Source organism: Emys orbicularis, chromosome 3 (assembly GCF_028017835.1).
Source record: "Emys orbicularis isolate rEmyOrb1 chromosome 3, rEmyOrb1.hap1, whole genome shotgun sequence".
Classification (NCBI taxonomy): domain Eukaryota; kingdom Metazoa; phylum Chordata; order Testudines; family Emydidae; genus Emys; species Emys orbicularis.
Window position 1 is genome coordinate 195,626,375 of NC_088685.1, and position 14,153 is coordinate 195,640,527.

At 44.4% G+C, this 14,153-nt stretch overlaps 1 protein-coding gene across 1 annotated transcript in view; it reads left to right on the forward strand.

Moving 5' to 3' along the window:
* The first annotated feature begins 8,549 nt into the window (after window positions 1-8,549).
* LOC135876312 (protocadherin Fat 4-like) overlaps window positions 8,550-14,153 on the forward strand; it is a 77,905-nt gene continuing 72,301 nt past the window's right edge. Inside the window, exons 1-3 of the mRNA XM_065401491.1 lie at window positions 8,550-8,567; window positions 13,176-13,274; window positions 13,679-13,768. Of these exons, the coding sequence (XP_065257563.1) occupies window positions 8,550-8,567; window positions 13,176-13,274; window positions 13,679-13,768 (207 nt within the window). The remainder of the gene's footprint in view (window positions 8,568-13,175; window positions 13,275-13,678; window positions 13,769-14,153) is intronic.

A 14,153-nucleotide genomic window follows, 5' to 3' on the forward strand; every position in this document is an offset into this window, starting at 1 on the left:
GCTGAGCTGTTCCTACATCCACAATCCCTCCTTCCAAAGTGAGCAATGGCCTCTGGGAAGCCACATCCGTCATCCCTACCCAACAAGACAGCAGGCAGCCTATGGAGTAGCTACCTATGGCAGGGGAATAGCAGTCTGCTGCCTTTCTGACCAGCTACCAACAGGAGTGTGGGGAGAGACAGGTAAGGGAGAAAGGTGCACCTACTGCATGGGTGCAAACCCATGGAAGGCAATGGAGTTGCATATGTGTCCACGAGGATACAATTTGCCCTGAAGCGCCTTTCCTGCTGTCAGCAATGCACATGGAGGAAATAACCCACTTGATGCTGAGAGCTTGGTTGAGTTTACAGCTATGAAAAACCATCACTTTCATTGTAAACTGCGCACATTTGATCCTGAGTCACTGAGATACAAAAGCCTAGGGTGCCGTTTTTACAGAGACACTTTTCAGAATAGTACCAGGCTTTAAAGGTACTGATTATTATCTACAGAGACCAAAAAGGGTCTAAGGTCCAGCTGCCCTGGAATTCATGTCCCTGTTACATCACAGCTCTCAAGACATAGACCTTAGTCCTGCCAACATCTAAGATGTGAGTTCAGTGGGATTACTCACACACATACATGTGTGCAGGACCAGAGCATGAGTGTGGATTGTTGTTTCCAGTTGTCAGGGTGGAACTCTGACAACTGGAAACGGGGAGGGATAGCTCAGTGGTTTAAGCATTGGCCTGCTTAAACCCAGGGTTGTGAATTCAATCCTTGAGGGGGCCACATAGGGCTCTGGGGCAAAATTAGTACTTGGTCCTGCTAGTGGAGGAGGGGGCTGGACTCGATGACCTTTCAAGGTCCCTTCCAGTTCTAGGACATAGGATATCTCCATTAATTTTAAAAAAAAATTATTTAAAATTTTAAAAAACTCCAAGGGGCTAATTCAGGACATTCTCAACAGGGAGCAAATGGTTGTGGGATTCGGTAGTGGGTCAATGAAACCTGAATCTTGCTATTTTCAGGGCATGAAGCAGAACATGTTTCTTGGTTAGACTTTCCCCAGCTTGTCATATCCCTATTATTACATGTCTCTCTGTTGAAGTTGGCAATTTTTGATTGCAGATATTTTTGGAGCAGGCTTGGGTTGGTGCAAAGCAATTAGGTTGGTGCAGAGTCTTCCCCTGATTTCAAAGGAATTTTATTGTATTGTTTTAAACCAACTAAATTATGCCAAGATACCCAGAGTGATGGACACAATGTGGATTTTTTTGTAAACAATATATAATGTAATTACTGGGGTTACTCTGTACCCCAAACCTCTAGGATGCCAGTTGTGTGCTCACTGTGCCATGTCTCAGAGGCAAGCACTCTAGGTGATTCAGCAGTGAGGCCTTGTAGGTGCAAGCCCCGGTGGGCCCCAATGACCCCTCAGTCACATGGCTAAGAGAAAGGTTTTTGCTAGGACTGGAAGGAATGGGGAAAGGTTGCAATTACCCTAGGTACAGAGGCTTAAACAGTTTACAGTTCGCACTGAGCAACAGTGATTCCTGTTGAGGTCCCTGGGGCAGTCCACTTGAGAGTCAGGGCTCTTCAGGCCTAGCACCTGCTGTGCTTTCTCCAGTCCAGTCTCTATTCAAGCAAACAAGCATATGTGGGTTTCCAAGCCAGGCTCAGTTAAGGGATGTCTACACTGCCATAAAAGACCCATGGCATGGCTGCGTCTGGCCCAGGTCAGTTGGCTCGGGCTCACGGGGTTCAGGCTGTGGGTTCTATAAAACTGCAGTGCAATGTTCAAGCTGGAGCCTGGGCTATGAGGCCCTGCAAAGGGAGCGGGTCTCAGAGCCTGGGCTCTTGTCTGAGCCTGAACATCCACACTGCTATTTTTGGCTCCATAACCCGAGCCCTGTGAGCCCAAGTCAGCTGAGCCGGGCTCTGAGACTGAGTGCTGTGGGTATTTTAATCACAGTGTAGACATATCCACAGTGTCTCATGGGGGCCCGTCTGCTCTGGTTCCCTGCCCAGCTGCTGCAGTTCTCCCATAAGCCCCACTCAGACCTGCACCCCACTATAATGTCCGGCACTCACAGTCTGTTCCACAAGCAGCTCTGTTCACAGTTCCTGGGGTTTCCCTCCAGCCCCCTACTGCGGTGCAGTTCCTGCTCCCAAACAGAGCCTGGCCACCTCCTGGTTCAGGACCTTTCCCCTTTCCTGGCCACTGCCAGGAGAACAGCATCAGGGAAGGGGCTGATGGGAAACATAGCCCCCGCTTAGCCAGGAGGAAAGAGAAGTACCGTGGGGAGGAGGCTGATGGAATCCACAGTCCCCTGCTTTGTAGATCCAACAGAATAAATAGTTTACCACCAACTGATATTAAATAATTATTTTTACCTTGTACAATCACTGGAAATGTTACCTTTGCAGTAGTTTTATATAAGTCTCCCTTTTCTACTTAGAAATCACAAGCATAAGTTGTGACAATACACCCGATGAACTACAGCTGTCACCACTGCCTGAAGAATATACTGGTAAGTTCATCTGATTATCCTAGATTTATCTTATCAGTTCTGCACTATTTTAATATTTCATGGAACTTCTGTAAGGATGTTTTACAAAGAATCTGTATTATCATTACAGTATTTATATTATAGTTGAGTGTCAAGGCCCAACTGAGATTAGGGTCCATTGTGCTTGGTACTGTACAAATGCATATGAGAAGATATTCCCTGTGCCAAAGAGCCTACAATCTAAATAGACAACATAGACGAAGGGTGGGAGAGGAAATAAAGGCACAAAGAGGTGGAGTGATTTGCCAAAGGTGACACAGATGGTCAGCACCAGAGCCAGGAATAGAATCCTGGTCCCCTGAGTCCCAGTCCAGTACCCTATCTACTGCTTCACTATTGGCAACAAGTGGCAGCAAGCTACGGATTCTATCCATTTAACTATGAGTGCCCTTCTGAGCCTCAGCCAAAAGGCAAGTGTATTGTGGCGCCCTACCAAGCAGTAGTAGTAGTAGTACCAAGCAACTCAGACAGTAGAAAAATCAGCCTGCTGAAAAAAGGTGGCTTTTTGCAGCTTGCTAAGTCTCTGGCTTCATTTCAAAAACTCATCTATGCATTGCACATATCTTGTATTTCTGTACTTGTTTTCCTTGTTAGTGTAACCCTCTAAGTATTGTACTAAGGTTATTTAACGTGTACCATTACAGAATGTGCCACATGGCAGTTAACCTTGCAGTAGAAGTCTTAACGTTGGAATGTTTGATTTCTTAACCTTGACATCAATGCATTAATACATGGGATTCGTTTCTGAACACATAATGTGCCTTGAAGACAAAGCCCCACACTGAGGTGGCACGGTGATGTCAAGCAAGCACAGTACCTCCCAGTGCAAGGAGGTGTGGGCACAGCAGCCCACCGGAGAGTGTGCAGCACCTTCTCCCCACTATACCTAGGAAGAGAATGTGTATGGAGAGAGGTATGACCTGTTTTCTGCCTCTCTCCATCAATGCCCCCTTTGGAGAGGCTAGTGCAGTAGCTGAGGACAAAAGGGTGCTACTGTATCTGACTCCTGCATGGGGATAGAAAGGAGAGGAGGTTTCTTGTACCCTGTCCCGTCTTGATATAATTTCAGAGGGGCTGGGAACAATTTTGCCCTTAAGTGTATGTGTGTGTGTGTGCTGTTGCCTGATCTTTAGATTATGTATTAATTATATTGATTACTTAAGAATTCCCAGTTATCACTTTGAGGGTTGACAGGTTCTTGTCCCAAGATCAGGCCCAATATTATTTAAATTATTATATAATTGGGAACTCTGATGTGTAAAGTTGCAACACTCGCACAATAGGAACTCTTTTATATTTACAAATATAGTTTATTAATACATTTAACACAGTCACAAACACCCCAACTCAGTAAGATAGATAGAGATACTACAGAATGTACATTTGCACATTCATGTACCCACATCATCTCCTGTAGAACAACCTGAAATGTGAGCCATCATCTTCCTCATCACCATCACCTTCCCCATCATCACCAATGGCACCTCCCAAGGGCTACATCTCTTTCTCCTAGCGCCCCTAGGCTGGGATGCCACTTTTATAATACGTTACGCTGAGGCCACTATGTTTGATGCATATTCAGTAGGGGATTTTTCCCCTTTTCCTTATTTGTATTTCCTCACCTTACTAATGTTGGACTGTCTTTTTCCTATAGGTTAGTATATCAATGATCTCAACTTATCATCATATACGTCCATTCATTACCATGGACCTTTTGTGGTTAGGCATCACATCTGTTATTTCTGTTCTCACTGGTTATCTCGGTTCTTTTCAAGTTCCAAGTTGTGGTGTACCTGTTAAGTTTAAAAGGGTATGAACTTAGGAAAGCCCCTATGCCAACCTGCTTTAACGCATCCTCTATGTTAAAGGTCACAGCCATACATGGACCTGATGCTTTAGCTCATCACCATCTATCTAGGTGAAAGGTCCCAAACATATGTATGCTAACTTTGCCTTAGCTCAACATACAGGATGTGGCCTGCAGGTCCCTTGTGTTACAGCCAAAATATAATATAAACTTATAACCCTATTATAATAAAACAAATAATCAAATCTATAAGAAAATAAGAAACTTATAAGAAAAGATATATAGGCAAGCAAGCAGACTAGCCTTAGATGTATCTCACGTACCTGTTATGTACTTCAGTTCAATGCAAGGACACTTCTGTGGTTGAATTATGTACCTGTGGTCAGAACTTTCCCTTAAACTTTATTTTCAGCTCCCCAAATACTTGGGGTTTTCCGTTGGGCCATTTATCTGTGCAAAGTTTATCTGTTCAAAGTTCATAGGCCTCAGGCCTTATGCTAACTTGCTGAAGCTAATGTCTTACAGGACGCAGGCCTGTAGGTTTCTTTATTTATTTTATTTATTATGTGATAAAAGCACAGAATGAATAAGCAGGAGATCTACTTAGCAAGTTTCTTGGAGGCTGTGCAAAGGAAGTGGAGTGTTCCATGAGAAGAGGGCAGCATGGGAAAAAAGTTGTGAGAGAACCAAACGAACAGGGCGTTGAGGCTGACTGGAGTTGTTTGTTGGGTAAGGGGAACAAGTCAGAGTGTGTCAGAGTATTGGGATGGAATTCATAACCAAATATTGCAGATACCATTGGTTATCTTCCTGAGGCTTCCTAGTGGAAATGGGCACACTCAAATAAATTAATTTCTCATCTGCTGGTAACCGCTAAACCACTGATAGCTTCTCATTGGGAAAAGAAAAATAGTCCAGAACTAGAAGAATGATTCCAAAATATGGGAGGTTGTTATGGAAAAATGCATCAATTTTATGCCCAGCAATACAGATAGAGGACAAATACTTAGATGTTTGGTTGCCATTTATTCAGTACTCAAAGTACATTTACTTGCGAAAACCTAGTATCTCTGTCTACCTTTAATGACTTGATCGACATGCCTAGGTTGGTAAATAGGAGTAGAGTCAGTAGTTACACTTAGGTGAAGTTTGGGGTGAGGGTAGAAGGGAGGGCATTGCCCCCTCCCAAACTGCAAGCCTCAGGCAGGCAGCCTGAGAGTGCAATGTAATGAGTTCTGTCAGAATTTTGTTTGTAAACAGAGTGATTAACAGATGATTAAGATAAGAAAGGGCGGTTAGGATGTTTGCCTAAAGTTAAATGATCTGTTCCAAGCTTGGTGAACTGCAAAAAGTAAGTAGCCTAAATCAGTGGTTCTCAACCTGTTTATCATTGTGGGCCGCAGGTTGAGAACCACAGCGCTCCCCCCTAACACCGCCCATGGTCCCCTGTGCCCAGCGCCCTGCCCAGAGTTGGGCCAGGAACGGAGCCCTGGGTGCGGGCCGGGCAGCAGCCAGCAACCGGACCCAGACCTCACGGGGCCAGGCAGCAGCCAGACAGCAGCTGGACCCTGACCCCTAGTGCTGCGGCGCATGGCCGGGCAACTGGGACCTAAGTGCCATGGTGCATGGACGGGCAGCTGGGACCCTCAGCACTGGGCCAGTAGCAGAGCTCCCGGCGCAGGCTGGCAGCCAGGACTCGAGAAGAGAGCCCAGGAGCGGAGCCCCACCTAAAACCTGGGGTGCTGCAGCATCCTGGCAAACCTCTAGTTCCCAGCGTACTCCACTTCCTCACTACCCAGAGCCCCCCCTACAAACGTACCCACAGACCCACTCTCCCATCCCCTGCCCCCCTGCGGCACTCACCAGCAGTGCCAGGTTTACAATGGCTCCAGTGGCTCCATGGAGCTGGGCCCATGCTGAGAAGGGGCCCCGGCCTGCTCCGCTTGCACTGCGCCCCGAGATCCCACTGGCTCCCCCTGCCCACCACTTGCTCCTCTCGGCCTGCCCGCTGGCTGGCCGAGGGCTCCTTTCAGCCCCCTGGACAGACCCCAGTGCACCTCCGGCTCTGAGCAGTCTCTGCTTCCCACCACCTATGGGCCCTCACCTGTCTCCCTTGAGCTGAGCCGCCTGGGACTGGTGCAGAAGCCTGGACAGTCTCAGCCAGGTATATGGGGGGGAGGGGAACAGTGTGGAGGGCTTGGCTGGGCATCTTGAAGGACCCCGGCCGAGGCAGGTCCTGGCCTCGCTGATCGCGCCACTCCTGAGGGGCCAGAGCAGTTCCCGGCTCTGGGACCAGCCCTGGCTGCATTGCCGGCTCAGCCCGGCAGACACAGTCGCCTCCCAGCAGGGCCAGTGAGTGCAGCCAGGAGGCAGGGCTTGGGGGAGTGGGTCTCTGGGGAGTCTGGGGTGGGGGTGCTGGGCTCTGAAGGGGCGGGGAAGATCTGTGTGTGTTGGGGCATTAGGGAGTGGGGGTTCTGTGGGGGGAGGGGGGTGCTGGGCATTTGTGGTGGGGCTGTGGGCAGGGGTGGTGTTGTGCAGGGTGCTGTGCATTTGTAGGTGGGTCTGGGGGTGCTGGGAATAGTGGGTCTGGGGGGGCTCTGGCCATAGGGAGTCGGGGGGTGTTGGACGGGGGAGGCTGTGTGGTGTGGCATGGGCCTGCCCCCGAGAGGAAGGGACATGCTGGCAGCACAGGGCCAGGCCACTGTGCGTCTGGCAACTGCCGGTTTGTAAATAGTGTCCTTATATGCCCCATTGCCTCTGGCTGGCCCCTCGCTCCAGGAACTGACCTCCCCGTGCCATGCTCCATTGCCTCCATGGGGGCCCACAAAAGGTTAATCTGGCCCTGCTCACCAGCCCACTGCTGGCAGGAATGCTGGTGCAGGCTGCAAGATGCTGTCTTACCGCCCCCTTGCCAGACCAGAGCGGCAAATTTTGAATTTTTTTTAGCACACAGCTGGGCTGCAGCTGTGTGCTTATTGGCCGCATGTGGGCCATGGGTTGAGACTGCTGGCCTAAATGATAGAAAGTAATTGTAGATTTTTCTACAATTGTTTCAATTATTGTATTTAAGTAACAAAGTTACTAATATCTTTCTTTGAGACAATAACTGATTTTTTTAGACAAAAAAATGCAGTAGATCTAATCTACCTGAATGTCAGAAAGGCATTTGGTATAGTTCCACATGAGAAATTATTAGCTAAATTGGAGAACATGGGGATTAATATGAGAACTGAAAGGTGGATATGGAACTGGTTAAAGGGAAGACTACAACAGGTCATACTGAAAGGTGAACTGTCCGGCTAGAGGGAGGTTACTAGTGGAGGGATCAGTCTTGGAACCAGTCTTATTTAACATTTTTATTATTGACCTTGGCACAAAAAATGGGAGTGTGCTAATAAATTTGCAGATGACACAAAGTTGGGAGGTATTGCCAATACCAAGGAGGACCCAGACTATCATACAAGAAGATCTGGATGATCTTATAAACTGGAAATGGGATGATATTTAATAGTGCAAAGTGCAAGATCATGCATTTAGGGACTAACAACAAGAATATTTGCTATAAGCTGAGGACTTATCAGTTGGAAGTGACAGTGGAGGAGAAAGAGCTGGGTGTATTGGTTGATCACAGGATGACTATGAGCCGTCAATATGATGCGTCTGTGAAAAAGGTTAATGTGATCCTAGGATGCATCAGGTGAGGTATTTCCATCAGAGATAGGGAAGTGTTATTGACATTATACAAGGCACTGGTGAGACCTCATCTGGAGTATTGTGTGCAATTCTGATCTCCCATGTTTTAGAAAGATTAATTTAAACTGGAACAGGTGCAAAGAAAGGCTACTAGGATGATCTGAGGAATGGAAAACGTACCTTACAAAAAGAGACTCAAAGAGCTTGGCTTGTTTAGTCTAACCAATAGAAGGCTGAGGGGAGATATGACTGCTATGTATAAATACATAAGAGGGATAAATACCAGGGAGGGAGAGGAGTTATTTAAGTTAAGCGCCAATGTGGACACATGAAAATGAAAATAAACTGGCAATCAACAAGTTTAGGCTTGAAATTGGTTGAAGGTTTCTAAACATCAGAAGAGTGAAGTTCTGGAGCAACGTCACAAGACAGCAATGTGGGGCAAAGACTGAGCTTTATAAGTTTATGTAGGGTATGGTATGACAGGACTGCCTACAATGGCGTGTGGCCCATCGGTGAGTGCTTGTAGCAAAAATCCCCAATGGCTGGAGACGGGACACTAGATGGGGAGGGCTCTGAGTTATTACAGAGAATTCTTTCCCAGGTATCTGCCTGGTGGGTCTTGCCCACATGCTCAGGGTCTAACTGATCATCATATTAGGAGTCGGGAAGAAATTTTCCCCTGGGTCAGATTGGCAGAGACCGTAGATTTTTTGTTTGTTTGTTTGTTTGTTTTGCCTTCTTCTACAGCATGGGGTATGGGGTCACTTACAGATTTAAAGTAGTGTAAATGGTGAATTCTCTGTAACTTCAACTCTTTAAACCATGATTTGAGGACTTCAGTAACTTAGCCAGAGGTTAGGGGTCTATTACAGGAGTGGGTGGGTGAGGTTCTGTGGCCTGCAATGTGCAGGAGGTCAGACTAGATGATCACGATGGTCCCTTCTGATTTTAGTAAGAGTATCTGAGAAAGAATATACATTACAATTTTAAACCTAACCAGTGTCCCTTAAGTGACTTGCCACTAGATGTCAGAACATGTTAGTATAAGGCTACATCTACACTACAGGGGGGGGTCGATTTAAGATACGCAAATTCAGCTACGCGAATAGCGTAGCTGAATTCGACGTATCGCAGCCGACTTACCCCGCTGTGAGGACGGCGGCAAAATCGACCTCCGCGGCTTCCCGTCGACGGCTCTTACTCCCACCTTCGCTGGTGGAGTAAGAGCGTCGATTCGGGGATCGATTGTCGCGACCTGACGGGACGCGATAAATCGATCCCCGAGAGGTCAATTTCTACCTGCCGATTCAGGCGGGTAGTGTAGACCTAGCCTTAGAAGAGTTGAGTGGGTCTAATATTTATTTAATTTTCTTTCTTGATATAGGAATTAAATGCAATGCTTCTTTCAGATGTTTCTAAATTATTTTCTGCAAAAACATCAGAGTTTTCAGTTGCCTAAGTCAGTGGTTCTCAAAACCGGTCTGCCGCTTGTTCCGGGAAAGCCCCTGGTAGGCTTGGCCAGTTTGTTTACCTGCCGTGTCCGCAGGTTCGGCCAATCGCGGCTCCCACTGGCCACGGTTCGCTGCTCCAGGCCAATGGGAGCTGCAGGAAGGGCAGCCAGCATGTCCCTTGGCCTGCGCTGCTTCCATCAGCCCACAGTTTGATAAGAAGTGTGAGAGTACTTACATGGGGAGATAGATTCAATGTTTGTAATGGCTCAGCCATTCCCAGTCTCTATTTAAGCCTAAATTGATTGTATCTAATTTGCATATCAATTCAAGCTCAGCAGTTTCTCGTTGGAGTCTGTTTTTGAAGCTTTTTTTGTTGCAAAATTGCCACCCGCAGGTCTGTCATTGAATGACCAGACAGGTTAAAGTGTTCTCCTACTGGTTTTTGAATGTTATGATTCCTGATGTCAGATTTGTGTCCATTAATTCTTTTGCGTAGAGACTGTCCAGTTTGGCCAATGTACATGGCAGAGGGGCATTGCTGGCACATGATGGCATATATCACATTGGTAGATGTGCAGGTGAACGAGCCCCTGATGATGTGGCTGATGTGATTAGGTCCTATGATGATGTCACTTGAATAGATATGTGGGCAGAGTTGGCATCGGGCTTTGTTGCAAGGATAGGTTCCTGGGTCAGTGTTTTTGTTCAGTGATGTGTTGTTCCTCTTACTTAATTGGCCTCTCAGAGTTGGTAAGACAACTCCCACCTTTTCATGCTCTCTGTATGTGTATATATATCTCCTCAATATATGTTCCATTCTATTCATCCGAAGAAGTGGGCTGTAGCCCACGAAAGCTTATGCTCAAAGAAATTTGTTAGTCTCTAAGGTGCCACAAGTACTCCTGTTCTTTTAATGATTTGTAAATCTCTTAAAACTTCCTAAGTAAATAAATAGCTGGGCGGGGGGAGTCTAGGTGAGCATACAAATTGATTTCAAGATTTTACTGTTCTACATGTTATAGAGTGAAGAAAAGGATTGGGATATAGAGATGCTATTCAGCACCAAAACCCCAGCTTAAACAACCCAAAACAGTGGAGTGGGGATTCAGAGTCTGAACCTGAATCCAAATCTATATTGGACCCAATCTGCATAATGGGCTGAATCATTAGATCTGAAATGCCCACAAACATTGGTGGAGGAGAGGATTTAAAACCCAACGCCCTTCTCCTGCAACTTGTTCCATGTGGGACCACATAGAGTTCCAGTGAAGTTGGTGGTGCTCCCTGAGCATGCAGGGATCTGCTCCCGCAGTAGAAGTTGAAGGATGAGGGCCTAAACATCTAACTAAATTTTGCATCTCCAGTAAATCTAGGGGGAAATTACATTATTTTATTAGCTCTGGGCACAGTATCCATAGATGACAAATATATAATAGAATAAAAGTGGTTTTGAATGGCTGAAAAGCTATAAAACTATTCAGAATACAGTTCTGTACATTAGGAAGTTATAGATTAATATCTCATTCATTAATGATTTAATTACAGGTTATGGAATTTATATAAATTCTGCCTTAAAAATATATCACACTTTTTCTGCAAGTAATACTATCAATAATCCATAGTTGATGTATTATGTCAAAATGTAAGGATTGAAATGAACCAATGCATTTATTTATAATAAAGCAAACTATTTTACTATATTTTCTTTATAGGGGACATTGAATGGATTACAAATATTCCACCAAATGTGAAATTGACATTAGAAGCATTCATATTCCCAGAACACTTACTATATGTGGAGCTATTATTCACTCCTGGATCTAATAATGCAACCGTGAGGACTACTAAGCCACTGGATACTGATGCCCTTGAGGTAGCCTGTTGATTACATTTAAGGCTTAGGTGTAATTTTTTTGACAGTTCAAAGAGTAAAAGGCTATACGCATTTAAAGTGCTCATCTGCCCTTTGAGCTGGGCTGTACTCCAAAAAGTGACTCAGTAAAAAGCACCCTGGGCTTCTGGGTCCGTCTCTCAATGATTTCTCGATTAAATGGCTTTTACAAGTAATAAGCAGTTTTCTGTAATTGCCAGCCCAGCAAACTCAGCTGGATTTTTCCTTCTTATGCATCATTAACAGTAATAAAAGTCCTGTAGGCTAAATTAGGACCAGTCTCCCCCCGTCTTCAAATTGTAGCCTCAGTGAAACCTGTACAACCGCACTGCCTGTTGTAATAATTGAGCCTTCAGTTTTACCCCAAATGTACAGCTATTGGTGTTGTACAGTAACAAGGTCACGATAACACCTTTTACTCTCTGGTCCCATTTATTCTATTAAAATTAATACAACATGCCTTCAAAGAGGGATGGAAAAGATATAACTAATTAGAATGGAGGCTCTGATCTTACAAACATTTACACACATACTTAACTTCTCACATTTGAATAGTTTAATTGGCTTCTGTTGGTGATGTATAGAAGGGATAGAACGCACATCCTTCTCCCAGGCTAGCTCTGCAGGGTGAATAGGAATACATAAAGCAGAAATAATGTGGTTTTGTCACTGAAGTTAGCAGATATGCCTCTGAATCTACAGAGAGAGCAGAAGAGGCCCATTTGTACTTTTCAGAATAAAATGGTACTTTAAGGAGTATATATTTTAAAAACAAGGCTTCCAGTTCATGTAATAATTGATTTTTACCAACAAACTTTAATCTTATTTCACATTCAGATTTTATTTCCAAACAAGAAAAAATATTTTCATGTCAATTTTATGCCGCTCGTGATCTCTGTGTCTCTTATTCACAGCACACCATTCCCTGTCAATTTCATATCAAAGATATCAATACTAATCGGAGGCACTAATATTGGGAATGGTGTGGGTGCATATTAAAGGTTGTTGAATGGCATCCAATTAAAAATGACAATAAATCCATTGTAATCGGTTCTCTGCAGTACAAGAAAAAAGATTTTTAATATAATTTATTCAAATAGAAAAATTAGCTAAGATATTGTACTGTAAAAATCCCACCACCACGTATGCCATGACTGTGGAGCCAGATGCCAAAAATATTTTTGGATCATATTGCCATTTATTTATTGACAGAAACACATATCGATAATTGTATTATAATTTCATGGATAATTAGAATGATCTAGAACAAATGATTTAGTAAATGTTTCTTTTTTTTTTCCAGAGCAGCGATTTTTTTTATGATATTTATTGCCAAAGGACTGGGATAGTAAGTAAAAGGCATTATATATCTACAGAATTATTTCCCCTTCTAAGTGTAACATAAATAAGTGATTGTTATTTTCCCAATAGCACTACCCTGTGGCAAATATTTTCTTGAGAATTGTTAGAGCATATTACAGAAAATGTATTTGTTTTAAAGCTGCCAAGTTGAATAAAAATATTGTCTTTATAAAACTGAATACAAGTTTTAAAAATAAAGCAACTTTCACAAACCTTTCACCAGCTTAATAAGCAATGATAGTCTTCTTTTCCACTGCTGAGTTACATTAGGAGTTCCATGTGTTAAATAAATGTTTGAAACTGAAAGAACATCCTTTGTGTCCCTTTAAAGCTACTATTTGATATGATGACATGTACGACAATTGTTGACCACTCCCGGCTGCTCTTGCTAAATATCTTTTGTTTACATTATTAAGGATGAAAAAGTGAAGAATGCACGTAAATTATTCTTAAATGATATAAATGACAATTCTCCAGTATTTCTAGAAACCCACTACAGCGTTTCAATATCAGAGGTAGGAAATAATGTTTATGGTCACATATAGCAAGTGTTAAAGAAATCTTGATTTTTTTAATTACTATTTTGGGGCCAGATCATATCTGGTCCTAATGCAGCTGCTCAGAGGAGTTAGATGGAGAAAGCACCCCACAAATTCTTGTGTAGCTTCCCCTAATCTTGGCGTGAGCCTGGAGAGGAGAGCAGGGGCTGCATGCACAATATTCCCTGTCTGAGCAGGTGGATGGGATGGGGAATGGGCAGAGCCCTCGACATGCTGATGAGTGGAGCTGAGTTAGCACATGTTGGGAGGAGTGATTTGTACCTGCGAAGGGGGTGCTGCAGATGATTTCCTTCCGGGAGTAAGGAAGGAAGAGGGAAGAATTTGAGACTTAGACTGCTTATGTTCTTTGTTTCATCTAGGCAACTGAAGTAAATCGGACAGTAATAAAAGTGGAAGCTCAGGATAAAGATCTGACACCTGATTTCAGCATCATTAGTTACAGTCTTTTGGTAAGTGCCTTTCATTTCTCATAGATTCTGAACATCAAGCTATCTTTAATAATTCAAATACAGACCAGGTCCTGGACTGTGCTGTCACCATGCTGCACAGTATTGCAACTGAAAAGGTGCCAAAAGCCAGCATCAGAAGGATTACCATATATAATGGGATCCTCCAGGGACAAAAAAGCCAGCAAAACAGCTCCTACGCCAACCCGCACCCTGTGGTCAGTGTAGGAAGATGTGGGGTCTGACCAGGGCTTTCCTATGCCCTGCTGATCAGCCTGTTGAGCGGGCACAAGTTACAGCAGGCTGAAGGCTGTTCTAATCTATGCCAGGGGACCAGCCTGGCACACAGCTGGCCCAGGAACTTAAAGCCATTTTTGCTATCCCACCC